Source organism: Schistocerca gregaria, chromosome 4 (assembly GCF_023897955.1).
Source record: "Schistocerca gregaria isolate iqSchGreg1 chromosome 4, iqSchGreg1.2, whole genome shotgun sequence".
Classification (NCBI taxonomy): Eukaryota; Metazoa; Arthropoda; class Insecta; order Orthoptera; family Acrididae; genus Schistocerca; species Schistocerca gregaria.
Window position 1 is genome coordinate 658,206,823 of NC_064923.1, and position 23,782 is coordinate 658,230,604.

The 23,782-nt window shown below is 39.2% G+C and overlaps 1 protein-coding gene across 4 annotated transcripts in view; it reads left to right on the forward strand.

Annotated features, from left to right (window-relative positions):
- Positions 1 to 23,782, forward strand: part of LOC126268024 (serine/threonine-protein phosphatase 4 regulatory subunit 1-like) — a 305,079-nt gene that overhangs the window by 256,962 nt on the left and 24,335 nt on the right. For all 4 annotated transcript variants that reach the window (XM_049973442.1, XM_049973441.1, XM_049973443.1 and 1 more), the window contains 8 exons: positions 3,997 to 4,139; positions 4,827 to 4,973; positions 13,946 to 14,116; positions 14,292 to 14,578; positions 14,795 to 15,557; positions 20,595 to 20,823; positions 20,987 to 21,360; positions 22,794 to 22,955. In XM_049973442.1, coding sequence (XP_049829399.1) covers positions 3,997 to 4,139; positions 4,827 to 4,973; positions 13,946 to 14,116; positions 14,292 to 14,578; positions 14,795 to 15,557; positions 20,595 to 20,823; positions 20,987 to 21,360; positions 22,794 to 22,955 — 2,276 coding nt within the window. The remainder of the gene's footprint in view (positions 1 to 3,996; positions 4,140 to 4,826; positions 4,974 to 13,945; positions 14,117 to 14,291; positions 14,579 to 14,794; positions 15,558 to 20,594; positions 20,824 to 20,986; positions 21,361 to 22,793; positions 22,956 to 23,782) is intronic.

Below are 23,782 nucleotides of genomic sequence, written 5' to 3' on the forward strand. Positions count from 1 at the left end.
ACATCTGGAAGCGGTTCGTCTGCAAGAGGTGGTTGTGCAGACTTTTGACAGGTGGTAAGATTGCTGTGGCTGGACAATGTACATTTAACTTAAGAATGTAACAGCATTCCTGTTACTGTAAATTCAGTGACGTTTTGTACACTTTTCCATATCTTTCGATCAGTTTCTTCCTCATAGAAAACAAAAACTAGTTTAAACTCTACTAAACACAAAGCCAACTATGTACATAATTAATTAGGGTTTTGTCAGTTTTATTCACATATTCAAAAGGCAGTAATAGCTTTTAAACAATGCTCTGTGTTTTTACGTGCAACTGTATCGAAAACTACTAATAAAACCGAAGGCAACTTCTTCCACCTTAACATTTCCGCGCTTCTTGAGCTGAGCAGATCCGAGCTCACAGTGGAGAAATTACGCCCCATGAGCAGAGTTGTAGCCGAGTGTTACTACCTTTCACGTTAGCACGTGTGATGCGATTTTTGTCGTACCCTTTTCCGGCTGTTTGGAGTTGTTGAATGAAGACGATTGTCCTTTGTGAAATCATTTTCGAAAGTTTTGTATTCGCATTCAGATACTAATTTGCCAGACTATTTGTGTACGAAGACCACAATTGTGTGTACTCCAGTTATCCCCATTGCGGCGAGCTTTAACAATGGACGGCGGATGTTCTAATAAGGCAATAAGGCACAAGAGATGATGATAGAACAGAACGTCTTAAACACTTGAGCCACTTTATTAAAATAGTAGGTTAATAAATATAACTACGTCGGACATATCTTCAAATTTTCGGGGGGGGGGGGGGGGGGGGGGAAATGATAGTGATAGATTACTTCCAGTGCTTTCAAAACGTTTACTCCAGTCATATAGAAATGATGCCATACAGCGCTATTATTTTAAAATGACAATTGCTAAGTGATTAGTCGCTAAATGATTAGTTTCCTCGCGGGTTAAATAGACAAATTGCTGGGCTCCTCACAGCGTTTGGCATGCAATGTGTACTACGTATTTCACGGATAAACAGGCGTAGAAGATAGCAGTGACAGTAAGTGCGAAATGCAGTAGAGAGTGTAATGGTTCTTTATGCCGATCTTAATGAGATACGCAATGTATTGGATGAGATTGGGAATGAACATTACCGTCGTAAGTAGTCAGAGGCCCTGACTACACGAACACGTCTCACTCTCCTGCAGCATGTAGATCGGGACGCGTGACGTCTATTCAGCTGCATACGCTCCCGCGGCGTTTTTGACGTGTCTGCACGGCCCCGCGGCCGGGCCGCGTAGTTGTACGCACGTCGTAGTACTACGCTGGCCGCCGCTTATTGATCGCCCGGCTCAATGGGCGCCGGCCGCTGCCACGCCTCATTCACAGGGCCGCGCGCGTCTCGGCCGCGGCAACAGCCGCGCCACATCGATTCAAGGCCCCCCACGCTAGTCGTTTGAAGAGCAGAAAATGGCAAACTTTTGTACCTGAATGGACGAGAGAGAGAGAGAGAGAGAGAGAGAGAGAGAGAGAGAGAGAGAGAGAGATGTCTTGGTTTCCAAGTCTGAAAGAGGTATTCCCCAGGACATGGGGTGTCATCAACAATAACCTGAAAAATTATCCCAGTGAGTCTGCAAATGAAAAATTCTGCCTTACATGGAAAATAACAGGGAGTATTAGAATCAAATGTTTCTATCAGATATCAAATTAAACGTTTGACTGTAGAGTAATTCATAGACAACAACAATTTGATAAAACAGATTACTGCAAACATGTAGCGGTGATGGTCTTAAACCGTCCGTGTCCACTGAGCAAACACACGTCATCAATATTGTTCATTAACAGGCTTGCGGAGTAACACTGAGCACTTCCTCAGACAAATGGATTCAACAATTTCTGACAGCCCATCCTGTGAAGAAAATTTCTAAACCTTTTGGCTTAAAACTTATTAAATTCCACATTTTAAAATGTACTTCTGTGTGAGGGAAGAGACTGTATGAATGAATGCTCTACCAGTGTGCACACTTAAAAATAAAAAACTTAATACACTTTGCAATTTCCCATCTAATTGACTGAGAATAGTTAGTGCAGTGAATGGTCCCACATGACTGGTAAAAACACAAGCCACCCTTATGTAGAACCAGGTAAAGAGTTCATTTACAAAATGCATTAGACAGACTGTTTTCTAATAATGTGCTGTTGAGAGCTCTCTCTCAAATGTGTGATTTGATTAATTTACAAGTATATTCAGCAGAAAATGCTCAACATAAAGGGAAGTAGTTAGAGTAGGATATGTTACACAGGCCCAGCATCACTGTGACTGTCAACTATCGGTGCTGTGGTCTATAAAAAACATGGTTCTAAGTAAGTCAAAAACACTCAGATAAAATTTCCATGCCACACGGGGTAGCTGTGCCATCTGAACCACCTTATCAGGGTTCACGTAGCACCCCCACCCTCCTGTCTGAGTTTAGAGCCCTCCCTTGGACACGTGTGTGTGTGTGTGTGTGTGTGTGTGTGTGTGTGTTGCCCTTTGTATAAGTTATATTAAGTTTGGTCCCATAGGAATTTACCTCAAATAAAATTTATGCTTGGTGTAATGAATGGTGGCATTATTTAAGTGGATAAATGCAAGACAATGCCCATAACAAAGAGAATCTGACAGAATCTGATTACAACATCAGTGCTGAAGATGACCTGGGACAACAGTATAAAATCAATAGCACGAAAAGCAGATGGAAGAACATAGATTTCTTTGGAGAAACCTGGAGAAGTGGAGAAGTCGCAGAAGATGCTAGTATGGCCAGTTCTGGAGTACTGCTCTAGCTTTTTGAATCCTTATCAATGAGGCATTATAGCGCGCACGCGCACACACCTGAACATGTGGCTAGGATTGTATGTCTGTATGTAAAGAGGTGGTGTTGATAGTATGGGGTATTTTTCATTGTTGTGATCCCATTATTATGTTTATGAAAATGGTAAATCGGGAGGATATGAAAACATTTCACAGCAAAGTTATGTGGGATAGAAAAGACCCACTGGTATACTCCTCAAGTATAATAGAGATGTTTGAGGGATTTTAAAAAGGACGATTAGGAAAAATGGACATTATCACACTCCTTTTGGGCAGATTTAAAGAAACAGCCTTAGAGGAAGGCTATGTGACAATCCTGTTCCAGCCACTGCATGTCACTCTGGGACATAGCAGTAATATGAGAGCTTGTAAAGGCATATTAAGTGATCTCCCCCCCCCCCCTTACTATGCATATTGAAAAAAGCAGAAATTCCCGAATATTAGTCCGAAGCAGTATTCGCCAGACAGGCTAACTGCTGGTGGAGTGCAGATGTATGTACTGGGAAAGGACAGAGCCCAGATAGTTTTATGGCTATTAAGTCAGTTAATGTGACACTACTTCAATTAATTGTTCTCCCCAACACTTCAATAAATGATTTCCAGTGTAAAGGAAATCAATGGTGCAATAGGGCATTTCTTAAACTATCATACATAAAGCAACATAACTTAACACGGGAGGAATCAGTGAAATGAGAAAATGTGGCTTCCTAGGCATGGGCTTTCTTGCGGGACACATTCTGTTGCCAATAATCGGTGATTATTATTTACAGTTATTGTGAATACTGATGAAACAATTGATATGGTGCACTAATTGGTTCTTCCGTTGCGCAATGAATGTATTTAAAGTAAATTCTTAATTGGAGCTTGACTCATTTTCCTGACTGAACTGCTGTACCTTGCTGTGTTGCTTATGTTAAAAAGTTATACATGAAACAGAATATAGGAAAATGAAGAAAATATCGCCCAGGTTTCATTTAATGCATTTTTTCGTACCTGTGTACTTGCCTGTGATCAAAATTAGTAATGGCTACCAAATTTTGTTTGTTATACCTTTGTTCTAGGATAGCATCCTCAGATATTCAAAATTTTGAATGCATCTGTGCCACATACTGTCTTATGTGTTGAAACATTTTGCCACAGATTATTTTAATTTGTTTCAGAGGTGAAAGTACGTGCTGAGATAGTGCAGACTCTACCGCCCATTGCAATGCTGTGCCACAATGACCGGGAACAGCTTCATCACTTAGTACCGGACATAATCTTGCCGCTTGTTTTGAAGCTTCTAACTGACACAGACAACCAGGTAAGTTAGAATTTTCTACCACATTCACAAGCAGTAAATTGCTACAATTTTTGCTATTGGTTTCCGCAAGGCATGTGTGCGTGTGTGCAGGTCTCCTCCCATCAACCACATCTTTTTATTTTTCACTGACAAAAGGCACGCCACATACATAATTTTTATGATACTAGGTGCAAACCAAAGTATGTAATAAAACTTGGCTGTTCGAAATGTTCGTGGTGATGCTGTAAGCAGGAGAAAAAAATTGGCTAAATTTTGATGATGGTTGGTATGTACATGTTTTTGATCACCAACAGTGATAGCCAGTGTAGACTTTACAGTATAACTGTTTCTCATTTATGTTTCTGTGGTTTAATTAACGGATTGCAATGCAGGTCCATCTTTTTACGCTGTTCCAATACTTGGTCTATCAAGATTTTGTTCATGGATTTCAAATTGTGTATACACACATAAATAATAAATGTAGTGAAGTAATCAGCCGTAAATTCCTTTTTCAAAAGTACTTGGAGGCAAAGTAGTATTCGAAAGATCTGTTATGTTTTCGAAAGAATGGTGGTGGTGGTGGTGGTGAGGGAAAGGGAGATCAGACACATTCAGATGTTACTTGACACGAGTAAATTCCTGTAGTATATTCATGTGGAGAGGAAAAAAAAAAGTAAAAAATATTAATAGCTGACTGGAAACTTTCAGGTCTGGAAGACAGCGCAGAGCACGTTGTTGCTGCTGATGGAGGAAGGATTAGTGGAACCTAGCACCATTGAGGAGCAAGTGTGTCCTGTCATTCTGATGCTTACTGAAGATAACAGTCCGACAGAATTCCACGTAGAAACAGTTTCAGTAAGTTGGTCTTTCTAGTTAGTTATGTGAAGCTATGGCATTAAAAATATTCTTTAATGTCTTCTAATATTTAAAGCTTCAACTAGGAAAAGTGTCTAGTATGCATTTAAGAATACGAAATAAAATCTATATAATACTGGATTTTGAAATACTCCTTTGTGTAAGTATATAATTTCTAATTGCTAATAAAGCTTTGTATGTCTCTGAGGTATCTTCCTTGTGGTTGTGTGTGACTTGGAATAAAGGGAGGTTAAATATTGTATAGTATTGTGGGCAGATTCAAGTAATTGCTCACTCTAAATGTGCTTCTTAGTTGATGATAAACCAACAGTTGTGTGTTAAAGCAGAGAAAATTGGCATAGAGGTGAAGATTGGTGAGGCGTGTTTTGAAATAACGTGGCATTTCTGTTAGTCTTCATGCATTAAGTTGTTTTCACCTCCTAAAGTGACTGTTCCATGTGAAAAGAGACATGGTAGCTAATGCCCTATATAGGGAAATCATTTGAATGACAAGAAGCTACCCAGGCAAGTTGCTCTTGCAAAGTTCACATTGTAGTGGTAGTCAGCACAGCGGAGAGTTCATTGGGTGTATCGTGAAGTGGAAGTAACTCTCACTGCAGCTCATGTGACAGTGTGTAATAGGTGGGTGAATAGGTAAAACATAAGGCCTGTACTGCTAACTGTGTCGCTGTGTAACTGTGGTTCTAAATGGAATGGTAATATTAATCATTAGTCAAGTGGTCTAGGGGTCACCATTTGACCGTCTACAATTTATTCAAATTTGAGTTACAGATTTGCTAAATAAAGAGGAAATGTATTTCCAGATTTCTAGCGCTTAAGTTTTAATTCTTTGTGGGTAGAAGCCTCTTAAGTGAATGGTGTGAAAATATTTCTCAAACATTTCAAAATTTGATGTTCAAAAGTGCTGTAATGCTGTGGATAAATGTGGTAAAGCTGTTGAACAATTTGCTATTAGCTCATTACTTTTGCAGCTGGCATTTAAATTTATTGGTAAATTTTGCCACAAGTTATTCTCCAAAAATGTAACTTTTCTTTATGTAGGTGGCTTAGAAACCTCCCATTTTCTGAACTTACTGCTTGGTAGTTTTTCTAAAACCTGTAAGTTTTAGAACTTTTGAGTACATTGCTTTTGAGACAGTGGTGTGAAGTTGCCCAAAAACAAATCTGCTGTCAGTGGGTGATTTTGTGGCCCTTGTATATTAGGATGATACTTAATCAACACTTCAACTAAGTAGCATTTGAATAGCATCTTTTCCTCTACAGAATATCACATTTCCATCAGTGTTTTCTTTAGTAGGAGATCCACAATTACCCAGTATTGTTTGTTATACAAATGACAATTAAGTGGTTTCAGATAAACATGGATATAAATGCAGGGCAATTGAGCTGCCACTGCCGTTATATGCAATCCGCAATGTTGTAGGTGGCCTTCGTGAATTATGCACAAGATGTTCACATTTTTCACAGCTGCCTGCCAATTATTAGTACTATACAAAATGAGCATGATATTTTTGTAGGAAATTTAATGTAATTGAATTTTGTATGAGGATAAGTTTTCGCTGGAGGCTATGATTTGAGTTACTAAAGAAAAGTGTGCGAAGTGATCTTCAAATGCACCCTCACTTGGCTTCCATTGGATCAGGATTTCTAGATGTTATGGTATTCCAACGTACCACTGTAAATGCACTTGCAACTACACAAATAATTTTTCACATTTTACTGAAGTTTAGTGAATTTTAACAGTATAAAATAAAAAACTGCATCATGTTTGTCAGGACCACTGAGTGCAAAACCACTGTGGTTGTAAGGATTAAGTTAGGATCAGATTGTCGACATACATTAGTTAAAAATAATGTTCACGAGGTGTTTTTCATTAATTACACTCACAAATGCATTTATGTTAATAATGTTAACAAAGTAGCTGACCATGCTGGGGCATAATAGCCTAATCAGTACAGACAGAAATAGGTCGAATATTGAAAATAGTTTGTGTAGTAGGAAATTTTTATGTAGTGGTAGGAGTGTCATGAACAATATACTAGAAATCATAGAGGGGTTGAGGTGAACTTAATGGTCACTTTTGTACATTTTTCTTGAATGATTTCAAAACTATGGCCTTCAGTGGAAAATTATCCACTTCAAAATTTAATTACAATAAAGTTCTTACAAAAAGGCCCTGCTCATTTTTTTCTGAAAGAAGATTCATAGTGAGTGAGAGAATAGGAAAATCTTACGCTTCATTTTGAAGACAAGCTATAACATTGCAGGTTTGTGTAAAATGACAGTAGTAGAGGTGGATCAATCACCCTGTATAAGAGAAATTGGAAAAATAAGTCCTCTTGCTGCTGAAGCTCTACTTTTTGTCATTTTACTTTATTATTTATTGGTTTGTTTATCCCAGAAACAAGATTTTTTGGAATACAGTTCGGTGAACATCAGCTGCAGAACCCACCAAAATATCTTGGAAATGTTGGCTTGTTGGCAGTCATGTTGCCCTCTTTTGTTTTTGAGGAGTAAGGTGATGCAACAGCTTTAAACTAAAAGCATATTTAAACAATATATGGAACAGTCTCTCAAGTGCATAATTGTATTCATATCTGGTTATTTGATTTTCCTGTGTGACATGTTCCACATCATACCAAAAAAAAACTATGAATAATGGTGAAACATAAGACTTATTCTGTAAAGCTTTCAACTTTTTAGAACTATTTTACACAAAGGGTGAAAGAACTATTAAATTTAAATAGTTAAATCAGACTGAATTTTGGTGGGTATTGTAATGCTATTGATTTGAATATGTGATAAGTTCAGCAAGTGAAAATCTGCCAGTGTGTCCTTTTTGTGACTGGACTGGTTTAGGTTGTCATTCGATGACAAAACAGTTGCAACAAATATCTGCTAAACATTGGAGAGTCCTCTCCTGACAAAACAAAAAAGTAGTGTCATTCTGGCCTGAGATTATGTAATGGATGTACAGTTTTGTATTAATGATAAAGCCACTTTGCTGACAAAATTTAATTTGTGCAACGATTGTTCAGTTTTCAAAGAAAAATCATCACAATCAGAAAAACTAAGGATGAAAGAAATTTGGGCAATATTAGCAGAAATTTTTTATTAGTTTATGTTAAAAAAACTTAGGCTTCATCTGATGTATATGTGCAGATCAAAGCATGCGATAGGTTTCATAGCAGTTTCACCTCTTTGAGCGTCATCTCATTTAATTCAGTAAACACGATTTAAAAGGTCATTTAAAAAACAATTGATTAGGCCAAAGCTGAAAAAGTAGGCAAGTGGTATCTGCAAATGTGTTACACTCTAGTGAGCTGCAGCAGCCAGCAGGTTCTGGTAAAACATAGTGCATGAAATTTCCAGATTGTACTCATCCTGAGAATTTTCAGATTCTTGAATTGATGCCAAGGAGATGATCCTTTAACATATCTCAGCAGAATTTTGTATGTGAGTGAATAATTAAAACAAAGATTGTCAGAAAGGCATGCTAGCAGTGCAAAGGAAAAGAGCAACAATCTTTGTTATAAAGCAAAGCCTATACATGAGGGTGTCAAGTTTCAGAATTGATGGAAGTAAAGTTTGGAAACAAAAATGAATGTCACGAAAAGTATGAAACCAATGTTAATTCTTTGTTGAAGCAAGAAAGAGCAAATAATTGGATTCTCTTAATTCTGTGAATGCAGACAAAAATGTTGCCAAACAGATGCTTCAGGGTAACATCAAGGACTATATATTTCAATGACACCATTCAATCAGAAACTTGCATTATGCTTCGCTGTGAGAGTTCTCCTGGATGAAACTTTCTCAACACTAACCCAGCCAATCAGGCTCAACCAAGTGTGAACCCCCCCTGCACCCGCTGCCCTCCCTTCCTCTGTGCCAGTCACTTCCTCCTAACACTGCAGAATTTCTTAACCTCAAACTGTACCTCACCATCATGCTGCAAATCCTTTAATTTGCAAGCTAACCTTAAATCTGCAAAAAGAACCGAAATCCACCACCTAAAAGTGGATCCCATCTGTTCAATACTACCTGCTAACAAAGGCTCCACCATCTGTCGGATTCGTCTAACAACAAAGCCCGCCATAGTGACGATTTCAGAGATCCAGCAGAATCTCCACTCACCCCCCCCCCTCTCTCTCTCTCTCTCTCTCTCTCTCTCTCTCTCTCTCTCTCTCTCTCTCTCTCTCTCTCTCTCTCTCTCTCTCTCTCTCTCTCTCTCTCTCTCTCTCTCTCTCTCTCTCTCTCTGTGTGTGTGTGTGTGTGTGTGTGTGTGTGTGTGTGTGTGTGTGTGTGTGTCCTGCAACCTACCCTTCTATAGAAAAGGCTAACCATTTCCTCCACAGACCCTGTTCCTTTACCATATGACATCCTGCTCATAACAATTCCTGTCACCTACCTTTACACGAATGTCCCTAATGCCCAAGGCCTCATTGAACACTACCTATCCCAGTGCCCAATGAATTCCAAAATTCCTTCCTGGTCACGATGACCAATTAAATCTTTAACCACAATTACTTCACATTTGAAGGAATCACGTACAAACAGTTACGGTATGGTAATGGCCACCCACATGGCACTATCCTATGTAAACCTGCTCATGGACCATATAGTGGAATCATTCCTAACCACCCAGAATCTGAAATCCTCACCTGGTTCCTATTCATTGACACCCTCCTAATCTGGTTCAAGGGTGAGGGCACCATGTCCACATTCTTCCAGCACCACCTCCCTCATTTGCTTCAGCTGGACCTCCTCAATGTAGCAAGATAGTTTCTTTAATGTTGACCACTATGCCAAAGATCGCTACATTGGTACCTCTATCCATATCAAACAAACCAACCAACCAACCAACCAACCTACCTACTACCACTAGCAATAACTTCACTTAGACAACTGCCACCCATTCCATACCAAGAAGTCCCTTCCTTACTGCCTAGGCACCCATGACTTAAATCTACAGTGATGAGCAGTCTCTATCCATTTATATGAATGATCTCACTGAAGCCTTCACAAACTGAAATTACCCCCAACCTTGTCCAGAAACAGATCTCTCATGCTTTGTCTTCAGTCACCCAATACTTACAGAAGTTCTACTATCTGGCCACAAAGCAACATTTCCCCTCTTGACTTGGTACTTCCCAGGACTGGAGCAACTGAATCACATTATCTGCCATAGTTTCAAATGCCTTGTCACGTTGTAAAATGAGGAATACCGTACCCATTACGATTTCACTCTCCCTCAGTGGTATTCTTCCACCCACAAAATCTACATAATATTCTTCTCCAAGCCCTACTCCACCCATGCTCCTGATCCCTTGCCTCATGGCTCTTATCCCTGTAATAGATCTAGACACAAGACCTTCCCCACACATCCTATCTCCCACTAGTACATACTCCAGTCAACACCTCACCTGTCCCATCAAAGATGGGACTACCTGTGAAAGCTATCATATGATCTATAAACTAATCTGCAACCACTGTATTGCATTGTGTGTGACCATAACAGTGAACACCATGTCTGTCTGTGTGAATGGCCACCAATAAACTGTGACTAAAAGACAGTGGAACCACCCATCACAATATTATTGCATTCAGTGACTGGTTCATAGCGTGTGCCATTTGGATCCTTCCTACAAACACAAGCTTTTCTGAATTGTGCAGGTGGAACTCAAGGTGACCTCCTATCCCTCCCTTTTTTTCCACCCATCCATATCATCATCATCATTTCCATCCCCACAATCTATAATGCTTCTCCCATTGTTTGCAGTTGCTCGCAGTCCTGCACTGGTGACCAGAGGTGTGTGTGTGTGTGTGTGTGTGTGTGTGTGTGTGTGTGTGTGTGTGTGTGTGTGTGTGTGTGTGTGTGTGTGTGCACGTGCACTTTCACACTTTGGAAGGCCTTTTGGCTGGACTAATCTCACCACACATGGTGAGCAGCAACCCATCCTTTTTGTGATAATGACATGATACAGTTGCTACTTTAAGAAATATTACTCTCTCCAAAACTGGTTTGCATGAGAAACTTTCTTGGATAATTGTAGTCTTTCAAAGAATAAAAGCAAAGTTTAACAGCCTTGCCACAATTATTCACTACATAACAGCACTTGAAATTAAAATTTTTAAATGTTGGACCAACAATTGCGTTCTATTCGCTTAAGAGGTTCCTACTCGCAAAGTATAAAAATTTGGGAGCTAAAAATTTGTAAATCTATTTTGGTCATTTGGTAAATATGCATATCCAATTTCAACAAAATCCAGCCTAAACAACTTGACACAGAATCACTCAAAAAGAAATTTTGATCAAAACTTCCATATTTTAAGTAGGGTAAATCTGTCAAACTGAAGTGTACACACTCAAAAGATCTGTGTGTATCTCCCAGGCAACCACAAAAAAATTCTACCCTACTGGCAAGGATTAGTGTTTTTATAGAAGTTACACTTGTAATGGAAATTTGCTTGCTACATCATAGAATACAACCTGAGCCTTTCCCTTCCAATGATACGAAGGGTTGACGGGAAACACACTTCTTTATACTGGGGTAGGCATGTGCATTGAAAGTCGCCAAAAATTAAGACTTCCACCAAGACATTGAGTGTTATACTATTGCATAAACGTGCTGTGTCTTGGGTTCTCAACAATTTCAGGGCATAGACACCTGCTCAATGCATCAAAGAGTGTAGTGTCAATTCTGAGGTAACGTGTTAGTACAATTATTCTTGTCAATGCTGATTTGTTGGTTCAGAGGAAGTTCATACCTTTCAGAGCATTCACTACATTACAGCACTCAAGTCACTGTAGATCTTGTTTTTTTACATACTATTACTGCTTATGGAAGGATCAGCATGTAAATATTGATGACTCCACAGCATTGTCTCTTGTCTCTGTTGATAGTGTAGAGATTATTAGTTCAGTAGAAATTATAAAGTTTACTGAGAATGGGCCAATGGAAATTACTGTATAAACACGCTAAATGTTGAATCCGTCTCTAGGGTTAATGACCTGCCAGCATTGTCAGTATTTTACTAAACATTTGAATGCATTCTTTCAGTTCTTATGGGGGTCTACAGTTGTGCAGTAACGTTTGAATATCAGCAACTTTGTCAAATCAGCATCTAAAGCAGGGGTGTCAAACCTTTCACCTGATCAGGGCTACACTGGATGAAGAGTATTTTTTTGGGCCACACGTAACTCATTTAACATGAATAGCAGAAGGGAATAGCATCCTATAGTGAGAGTTTGTTGAAAATATTCCATTTATGATAACTTGAAGTAAACAGAATTTTATGGAACAAGTCTTTCCTGATTGTGTGATAGGTGCCCACTTGGGCCACATGTGACCCCCAGATTTGGTCAACCCTGATAAAGAGCATGACTTGGGTGGTACTTTGTAACAGTCTGTTTGTAATAGTAAACATATTGTTTGGGTTTTGTAAACTTCGCATTAAGGGCTGAATATTTGCTTAAGATGTGGAAGCTATTAGGCCCAAGTCTGCCTCAGTAGAGCCAAGGAGACTAATTTGTTTGCTGCGGAAGCTAAATTGTTATATGTACATTGTTGGATTCTGATAACTGTTCTACACCAAAATATAAATTAATGGGATTGACTGCAATGTTTTAAAGTTGTTGTTTAAGTAATGCAAGAATGTGGTGAATTGTTTGACAGAGAAACTGAGGGTGTGTCCTTGTGAAAGACATGGGTAGTGAGATGTTGCCTGCAGTTTCCTTGCATCTCACTACCTTGTCTTTCATGAGGCTCCAGCCTACACACCTACATAGGAATTACATCGAATGGCTTCTGGACCTGTACTGAAGAAAGCAACTGATGAAGCTGTGGGTCCGATTGTCGCATCAAAGCTGGTTTGTCATAGAGATGTCCGAGAGGCGCTATCACAGCCAGCTTTGATGAGCACAAACTGGCCTTTACTCATCAAGTGGACAGGCGCTTCAAGCTGACTGCATATTTGCCAAGGCCGGCCCGTCAACCTGGCTGTGCCATGTCCCGTCTGTGCATATCACAGCCACTTTGATGAGCTCGGACTTGGCCCAAGATCACCACGAGTTGGAAGGCACATAATCAGGCAGAAAGAGGTGATGCAGTTGCATATATACCTGCTTTTGGCATTGACTATGGTACAGACAGTATGTATTGTACACAACAATGGAAAAAAAATTGTCATAGAATACTTGTGTAATATTAAGAATAGAATTTCACTAGCTTCTAGATATTGTTATATTTATTGACTGTATTGAATTTTGAAATTTCGTGGAGTACTGTACCAGTAAAATTACACCAGTTGATGTGAAATATGATGAAAGGACATTTGTTAGTACTAGCAGACATGGTACATTTGATTCCTGCACTAACCTTTAAGCATTATTTTCTTTGTAAACTGTGCATGTAATTTGAAAAACATGAAACATCCCTGTGGCCCACCAGTCAAATTGGTTGTGATGTGTTGTAATTTAGGTCATATCACAGCCATTTTTGACGAGTTGGGCCATTGGTTATTTCTGCAGTTCAGAATTGCCATTGCTGCAGTTTGCAGTAACCAGTTGCTCTGCTCACAAAGCTGTTGTGATGTGTCGTTGTTCATCATATCACAGCCAGCTTTGATGAGCGGTGCGGCAGGTGTTACTTCTCTTCGAAGCCGCCTTCTGCAGATTGGAAACAGCTGCACTGTGTTCGTCAAAGTGGCTGTGATGTGTGTGTTGTTGTCATATCACAGCCAGCTTTGATGAGCATATTGTGGTGTAAGCAACACTTGCTGGGATTACCTTTTACAGATATTTATGAATTTTTAAGTTGCAAGAAAACTTAACATGGAGATTTGTGTTTTAGTAGAAAGTAATTTTAAAACTTGTTTTGAATATTTACTTTTGGCTCTTTTGTTCCATTGCGAATGAGAAAAGATGATGGATTCTTGCTCTTACTTTGCAGCTGATGGTAAAAATCGCTCCTTTGGTTGGGCGTGATGTAACTGAACGTCTCTTGCTGCCTCGCTTCATTGCACTGTGTTCAAACAGTGTTTTTCAACTGCGAAAGGCTTGTGCTTCTAACTTCAGTGACTTCTGTACTGTTGTGGGCACAGAATGTGTAGAAAATGTCATGGTATGTATAACCGTTGTAAGGAAGAGCTATGATACTTTAAATTTACTTCTCACCTCCCCATTCATGTTTGCTGTTTTAACATGCTTTAATATGTAAAACATCTATAGTTAAGACATGTAAAGGAAGTAGAATATAGTATACAGTTAGTCTAATTTGCACTTCCTTTTATTTGCAGTTGCCACAGTTTGTGAAACTGTGTGCAGACAGTGTATGGGGTGTTCGGAAAGCCTGTGCAGAAGTATTCATGTCGGTGACATGCCTGTGCACACTACCAATACGCAAGGCTGTGCTTGCTGCATCATTTGCCCGCCTCCTGACTGATGAGAGCCGGTGGGTTTGCTCACTTGCTTTTCAACAGCTTGGACCATTCATATCTACGTTTGCTGATCCCTCTGTGACTGGGTTAGCATGTAGTGGTCAGGGTGAGATAATAATAATAAATCCAGAAGGACAAGATAATCGGTAAGTATATTAAAATCTCTCTCTCCTGAGAAAGTAGTATTTTTAAAATAGTTTTTTGAGCTGTGAATTGATCTTGTGTGTAATGCTAGTACATAGGTGACAAATTTAAGATTTCAGATAACTGTTGTTCTGGGCAATGTAGTCAGTGTAGGAAAAAATCCTTTTTATTGTTGGTTATACTATAGATAGTTTCTAATAGACGGTTTACAATTCTAGGTTGTTTGCTGATAAAGTGAACGAGCAGGAACATTCTAATTCAGGATGGTGGTCAGGCAGTGTTTCAAGAACAGCAGGTGTGATAGACTACTCTCAAGTCTATGCACCTCTTGATCCTCCTCCACAGCCACCTTCTGAACCAACTAAAATTTTGCACCAAAGTAGCACTGATCAATCTTCAGCAGAGAATCATTCCAATAGTTCGGTCTCTCATACCCTTACACAAGATGATCCTCCACCACCATCATCACCACCACCCCCTCCACCCCCACCACCTTCTTTGCGTCTCCATAGTAAGGTAATGCCAGACTCGCCAAGAAAACCACCACCCAAACCACCAGGTGATCCGCCACCTGAGCCTCCATCTGCTGTAGCTTCAAGTATTAACAAGGAGTTAGATGTAGCAAATCGCAGCCCATCTACTGATACAGACACACAGTTGTCTGACCAGTCTAAAGAGATTGATCTTGTTACTGAAAACACTTATTCAGTCACGTTAAATGAGTCAGGTGCTAAAATGTCAGTTGTCAAAAATCAAAATCATACTGACGACACCATTGGTCGTGGCAAATATCACATCCATCTTGAAAGTGGTCTTGCTCCATACAACACATTTCAATACTGGAGAATGCCTATACCAGAGCTGGAACTGGACATCAGCCTCAATGAGCAACTGAAGCCGGCTGCAGTGACTGTTAAAGCTCGTGTTCAAGATGATCAACGTACTTTTGCATCAGAGCTTTCTGTGGACATGGATATTGATGTGAGTATTTTAGTAACATTGGCTCTTCCAGCTGATGTGTAAATTACACTTAAATTTACCTGTTCCTTTTTCTGTGAGAGGAATGTTAATTACAGCCACACATTGTCCAATTCTGCCATTGCTGTGTCACCATTTTTAGTTTAGAAGAAATCATAATGGTTTGCTTTTCTGCCATGAGTTTAACATGTCCACTACATATGCTCTATTGATGTGCTTGTGTTTCTGCTGCACTCATATTGCAAAATGTTACTCATACGGTCATTAATGTAAAGAATTTAAATAGGAAATTTTACGCACCATTGCGTAACTAAACATTAAACGACATTGGTGGGTAATAGTGGCATGTTAAAAACAGTAGTTTACACATTCCTTGCTATATGGAATTTAATGCTAGTTTTTAATTCTTAAGTTCTCTCCGAGTTACAGGTAAGTGGTGGTATGCCCTTGCATTCATCAGAATCCCATATGGACAACACAGTAATAAACATCCATTGTGTAGAGGAACAACTGGAGGTGTTGAAAACAGATAAGTCGCCAGGTTCGGATTGAACCCCTGTTTGGTTCTTCAGTGTACTCTATGGCATTTGCTCCTTTCTTAGCTTTCATTTATTGTGATTATCTAGCCCAGTGCAAAGTCCTATGCGACTCGAAAAAGTGCTGTGACTCCTGTGTATAAGAATGCCAAAAGAATGGGCCCATAAAATTATAGACCAATATCCCTTAAGTTGGTTTGCTGCAGAATCCTTGAAAACATTCTCAGTTGAAATATATTAAATTGTCTCTTGAGACAGAGAAGCTTATGTCCACAAATAAGCATGGTTTTAGAAAGCTTTGCTTATGGGAAACTAGACTTGTTCTTTTCTCACCTGATGCTGTGGACTGTAGATAAAGGGCAACAGGCAAATTCCATATTTGTAGATTGCCGGAAAGCATTTGGCAGAGTGCTCCATTGCAAGTTGTTAAAGTAACAGTATATGGGATAAGTTCACAGATTTGATGTGAATGGCTCCTAAGTTATAGAACCCAGTATGTTGTCCTCAATGGCGACTGTTCATTAGAGGCAAGGGTATCATCAGGAGTGCGCCAGGAAAGTGAGATACGACTGCTATTATTCTCTATATAGAGAAATGATTTGGCACACAGTGTGGGCAGCAATCGACGGTTGTTTACTGGTGATGCTGTGATGTATGCAAAGGTGTCGAAGTGACTGCAGGATGATACAAATGACCTAGACAAAATTTCTAGTTGGTGCGATGAATTGGAGCTAGCTCTACATGTAGAGAAGTGGGAGTTAATATGGATTTGAGTTCTGTTAGTGTGTTTGGATCCGTACCGAGCCAGATTAACAGAAGACATCGAAGCAGTTCAGAGGTGGGCTGTTAAATTTGTGACTGGTAGGTTTAAACAATACATACGGATTATTGAGATGCTTGGGATCACAAATGGGAATCTCTGGAGGGAAGGAAACATTATTTTCAAATAACACTATTGGGAAAATTTAGAAAACTAGCATGTGCAAGACGATTCTGTTGCATTTAACATACATTGCGCAGTAGTTCTTCCTTCATTCTATTTGCAAGTGGAACAGGAAAAGAAATTGGTAGTGCAAGAGGGTAACCCCACCACATGTCATAAGGTGGATAACAGAGTATCTGTGTAGATGTAGACCTTTGCACTCATTTTTCCAACCAGATGTATCAGGACTCTCAATTAAATATAGACTGTGAACCACTGTCCAACTAAGTGTCAGAAAAAAATCATGTGGAAGACTTAAATTGAACCACGAACATTGCTTGTAATAGTGTAATTCTCAACAAACACTGTTTCGAGATATTGTAAAGAAATTCTTTTGGTTATCTGTATTCTTTCCATTTCCTTGTAACATTTGCTGGACTTGGTTCTAACTAATTCACATTTGGTGAAACTGCAGTGACACTAGCTGCTTAACATGCTTTGTGAATGTAAGACTGTAGTAATCAAATTTCATAAGCTTGGGAAAAAAGTCATGTATAATTTTTTGTTCATTTGCAAATGCTTATCTGCATTTCTGGTACACTTTTAAGTCCCCATCCCACAGTACTCTAATACACCACTAGGTGAACTAAAAAGTGCAGCTCATTGATAAAGTTGAGATGGGTTGCACCATTTTATTCGGACTCTTCTAGCAGTATGCGTTGGTATAGTGACGTGAGGGTATCAGTGTGTACCAGGACTGCTATGTGATTAGTGGATTTTGCCCTTTGAAGCACCTTATGAAATCTAAATTTTATGTTGTCACTGTTACACTGTGTGGCAAAAAGTGAAGCACCCAGAATGCTAGAAGGAAACACTACTAAACTTCACTGTTTGAGAGAGCATGTGATGTATCTCAATGAATAAATACTTCACTCTCATCCATACAAAATTGCATCCACTCTGGTCAGGATACAAGCACTGATTTGGTTGGGAAGGGGGTTGTAAAGCCATTGTAACCTCTCCTGAAACAAACTCGCCCATAACTGTTGTAACTAGGCCTTCATACAGCAAAACACCGAATTAATAAACCTGCTTATGATAAATAGATCCTGTAGTCTGTTACTCTACCGGAAGATTAATTTCTCCCAATTTTAAGTTTGCTTTTAAGGAATAAACATGAAATACTGTGCAAATTGAAATCCAATTTTCAGATAATTCTTGACATGTTATACTGAGGTTCCAATTTCTTTCCATTTCACTAAGGCCACATTATCCTGTGTTGTGCGATGGCCTGTGATCGTACAGTGTGTAAACAATTTGATGACCTTTACAGTGCCCAATTAATATAAGCTTATGAACCCAGAAGTATTTTCAGTGCTAATGAAACTGATCTTTTCTAATTAACATCTTGCAAAATCGTAAGGGAGAAAAATGAGAGAGGTAAATAAAATTAAGAATTGATATTACTATTGTGTGTAAACATAAAAACCTGTGCCATGTACGCATCAAAAGAATAAAATTTCTAAGAAACGTAAACATTGTGTGTCATCCTCTGACCTTCATCAGTCACCTGCCACCTCTGACCTGGGCATAATGCAATCCATTAAAGCCAAATGTAGAGTAGCAGTTGCACAGATGTCAATTTCGTTAGAGAGAGAGAGAGAGAGAGAGAGAGAGAGAGAGAGAGAGAGAGAGAGAGAGAGAGAGAGAGAGAGAGAGAGTGACGACTCAGCATTCTACAGGTTATGCGTAGGTTTCTTCCTACCTGGAATTTTATCACAGTGGACTGAGTTAAATTGTTTCACAAAGGCTGGCTGCAGTACACCAGTTGCTGTTAAAGATGACATTGTTCCAGAAGTAATATGGAGTAGGATCATGATATTTCTGAAAATGTAACATTCCAGGGCTTAATTAACACACACATTTGTTACTAACCACAAAAATTGACTGTATGGTCTATGTTAGCTTTCTAGATATTAGGCTGGAACATGGACAAATTAATAAAATTCCAGGCATTTGTTATGATGGCTTTTTTGCAGACTGATAAAAGTGAAATGTGTGAAATACTTGTGAAAGTACGCTAAGGTCGGACCTGCTGGTGAAACAGCAGCCCGTTGCACTAAGTTTCACTGTTGACGTGCAAGGAACTGATACCATTACAAATAGATCTTCCTCTTCCAGTGTAGATAGATTTCTAAATTCTATCAACCAGCTGGAGTGATAACTTCTTTCTCTACATTATGCTGGAAAAAATTACATTTTGTAGTGCAGGGTATTGAGTAGCATTTATATCACCTAAACATGCTTCAATTTCCATTCTGGGTTACTTATTTCGCGTATGTCAGAATGCCCATTTAAGGAACCATCTGTTTAAGGAAAAGGTATTGGGTGCCCAGAGATTAGTAAAAAAAGGGGTTTTCCTGATACAGGCTTTGGGATGGAATTGTTTACCAAGCTGGTCCCACAGGGCAGCTACAGATATCTTGTTGGCCAGAGTAGTGGCTCAGTATCTTGTAGATAGGTACCAGATACATGTGCCGTGTGGAGACAAGAATATTCCTTCGGAAAAATGGCACATCTATACTGTCTTGTCACAGGTAACACATCAGGATGCAGGATGTCCATCACATACTTTCTCCTGTCTGTTGCCTCAGTCACTACTATCTGTGTTCTTAAGTGATGGCTCCCCACACCATGATGCCAGAAGTAACACTGTTGTGCCTCTACAACACAGTGGAAGAATGGTGCTTCCATTGCTGATGACAATACACCACCATTTATCAGCAATCCATGCTTCCTGGTCATGGCACCACTCAAAACTCTAATTTGTGTGGTGGTGGTAATGGCAGTTTACACACAATGTGGTATTCATTTAGTCCTGCTGCTTGTCTGTGACCAATGGTGTGGAATGGCACAAAACATTGCAGGAAGTCCATTATTTGTTCTCAGATGGCAGGTGGAGTTAAAAGGGCTTATGATGGGCTAGGTACACAATTAAGTGATCATTTGTGGTCAGATGTGGTTCACTGGTATGTTAATGACTAGTATACCTGCCCTCACTTTCCCACGCACTCAAACATCAGGGCATTGTCTCATCTAGATGCCTCAGATCTGTATATTGCTCAATCCAACCATCCAGCTTAATGTGCTGATAACACTGTCCCACACAAGGATCTTGCTCAATGTCTGACAGTTTATGCCTGTTAAATACACCAGCAGGCCTGGTAACAACACTAGATGTGACTGATAATAATGCACTCTGGTGTCAATTCTACCTCTCACTTCAAATTGTATCTCAGAATCATTTGTACATCTGCTGACATAGTGTAAATTTTTGAAATTACATTGGCATCCAACTGTGCCTCCTGGATGCTTAACTACTTTTGTCAAGCAGTGTATTTAGTTGTTGGGATTTCACATGAATTGCTGTATGCTTTTGTCTTTAATTTTTAGGTCAGTCTTCAGTATCTTGCCTTTAAACAGAATTTGGAAAAATATGATTCTTCTTCATAATTTAGATAATTATCAGTCATTTCCCTTTTTCAAAAAGTTGATGAAATTAATGTGCAACACTTGTTCCAGATGGAGCTGGACCAATTAGCAACAAGGCTAGAGGCATCTGCAAAAGTTGAAGACAGCAGTGAGATAGATCCAGTCAGTAAACAGGACACAGGAGGTGGTGCGATTGTGCAGGCTCAGATAGGCACTGCTGCTGTGGCTGTGGTCACTGATGAACATCACAATTCTACTGTTCTGGCATCTTCAGCACAGAAGGCTGTCCTTAAAGTTCACCCAGAGTCCACCAGTGGTAGTGAGTATTTAAATAACTGGAGACAAACAGTAGATGTGCTGACTTACAAAATGCCAGATTCTTAATTTTCCTTATTTTGTCAATGAAACTCATTGCAGTGTACATCATACCTGCAGGAAACAAAACTAGCTAATTAGTGACACTTTACATTTGTTTGTTACAGTTCACGCCTATGCTTGTATTAATCCAGTTGTGCCAGCTCCAAGTCTTCTGTCGGGAACAGCAACTTCTGCCCCACCTCCTCCCCCTCCACCTCCTCCACCACCACCACCACCTCCTCCTCCTCCTCCTCCTCCCCCACCGCCGCCACCACCACCACCACCACCACCTGTACTTGAGGAAATATCGCAGGACCTAGTTCCACAAATGTTGATCGACCATTTTGTGTCTATGACACACCCAGATCTGGCAAAGAGTGTTGATGCTGAAATACCCCATCATTGTGCTTTCAGCATTCCAGCTGTTGCTCTGACACTTGGACGAAGACACTGGGGACTCATTAGAAATACATATGAAACATTAGCATCACACACGCAGGTAAGTAATGTCTGAAAATGCTTGTAAATAAGTTTTCATTTAGTGTGAAAGTGTGTGTGTGTGTGTGTGTGTGTGTGTGTGTGTGTGTGTACACTGGTCCAGATGGAGTTACTTTACCATTTGCTTTTACCTTTTTGTAGCATTGAGAATAACACAAACTTGTTCCTCAAAGGGACATCAAATGTGGACAGTTGAAATTTGTATTCTTATTAACGAATATAGTACTTAAAAAATGAGGAATATACCTTTTAATAAAAGTTCAGTTAGTTTTAAAATGCCACAAGTCCCTTTCTTTAACAATCCCATTTAGTGTGATAAGATGAAAGTTGAAGGGTAGATACATCATTATGTGTAGACACAGTAAAAGTGCACTGTATACAATGGCCCTGCAAGGATTCCAAATATTTGCTTTGATTTTCAAACTAACAAACTCGGTGTATTTCAACCTAAGTGTTTTGCCACTAGTGTGTGTTGTCAGCATCATCGTTTAGTAACACACACACATTTCTTTAATCATCCAAGAACCTGATGTTCTTTTTTTAATGACTGTATTAAGGGTAGTGCTAAAAGTGCAAAACTTGCACGCATTGTCAGACGGGTGTTCCTTCCAAAACAGCAGCACGCGTGCGCACATGAAAGCATATCTTGTGCACATGACTGCCAACTATGGCGGTCACGTGTGCATGAGGTGTGCCTTCATGTGTGTATGAATGGTGTTTCTCTTCTGCAGATGAAGTCTTGACTGAAAGCTTTATGTGAGTGTCATTTAATTGTGCCTGTCTGCAGCTTAAATGTCTCTTTACGGTAAGTAGCAATATGTCTTTCCCTACATAATTGAGCATCTTAGAAAGTTAGATATCCGCTGATGAGGAGGAAATAGTTCTTTGAATACTATATATAAATGGAATACCAGTTACAGGGTGTGTATTGGGAATTATTTTCATTTTTAAGAAACATGCTTCATGTTTAATTATGTATAAAATATTTTCCTTGTAAATGTTAGCCACAGTTTATTATTTGTGTAAATGTTAATTACTTTCATGGTTAGATAGATACATACATCAACAAATTGTCAGTGCACAAATTTTGTTTCTCTTTAAGATAGTGATCAAATGTTTATCATTTAGTTTTAAAATCACATAAGTCAGTTTTAAACTTACCTAGTTCATACGTTTCCATGATTTCCACAAGTGTTAATCCTCGGAGGCAAAACTGTTTACAAATACTTCCTAGTTCATTCAATATTAAGTTCGAGGTTTTCTCACAAGTTCACAGTATATAACTTACAGGGTTTCAGAAATAACTCAAACAAAGAACATACTAGTTTATAAGTAAAGAGCGTATTATGAAAAATTGATTTGAAATCTGGGTGAAAAGGTTAAGGGTTAATATGTTGTTAAATTTTATTGTAAAATACTCTATCCTTGTTCCAGTGGAAGGTAAGGCGTACTGCAGCTGCAAGTATTCATGAACTAGCGAAGATCTTGGGTGAACACATAACAACTAGAGACCTGGTTCCTATCTTTAGTGGTTTTATCAAAGATGTGGACGAAGTGCGTATTGGCATTTTGCGCCATTTTGCAGACTTCATTCGAGTGAGTGTTAATAAATTTCTTGAATAAAAGTTGTTAAAACCCAACAAACTTTGTAATTTTGTGTACTACTGAAATGAGGTATTATGAATCTACTCTGCCTTCCATTGTGTAGTAAATATTATTTTCACAAATAGCTATTTGTGGTTTTGTATGTGTCTGTCTGCCTGTGTGTGAGCTGCCACTTGGGGAGTAGATTATTTCATCTATACAATTAAGTTATATTAAGCAGCTAGTTTAAAGGCACAAGTTTTACAACTACATATAAAATAAGGGAAAGTAACCACTTAACGTACACAGAATTCGTGTTTGGCGCACTGAAAAACACAATAGAAAACAATTTTCAAGCTGTTGTGCATTCATGCACACAGCTACATTCGAGGAGTACCCAAAGAAAACTAGCATTATTTTTAAAAGCTATATGTTTTAAAGTTGTTTTCAAAACAATCTTATCACCTTCAGGTACTCTCCATGAAAACTAACAAATTTGTCCCACCGGTGCTTCTGCTGTCTGAAACATTTTTTTGTGGTCACCTTTAGAAATAGCTCCCTCATATTTTCTTAACTTCTTCAATGTTGTCGAATCGGCATCCTTTTGTGCTCCTTTTCATGCATGGCAATGGAAAAAGTTGCATGGAGAAAGATAAAGTAAGGTGTGTGGGGACAACGGAATCGTGCCATTTTTGGCCAAAAACTAACAGAGATGACTGTGTGTGCAGCTACATTGCTGTGGAAAACTAGTTTCCTGCCTGCTGCAAATCGGATCTTCTTGATTAACACTGTTGTGCAATCTTCTTAAAACTCCCAAATAGAAGGTTTGATTGACAGTC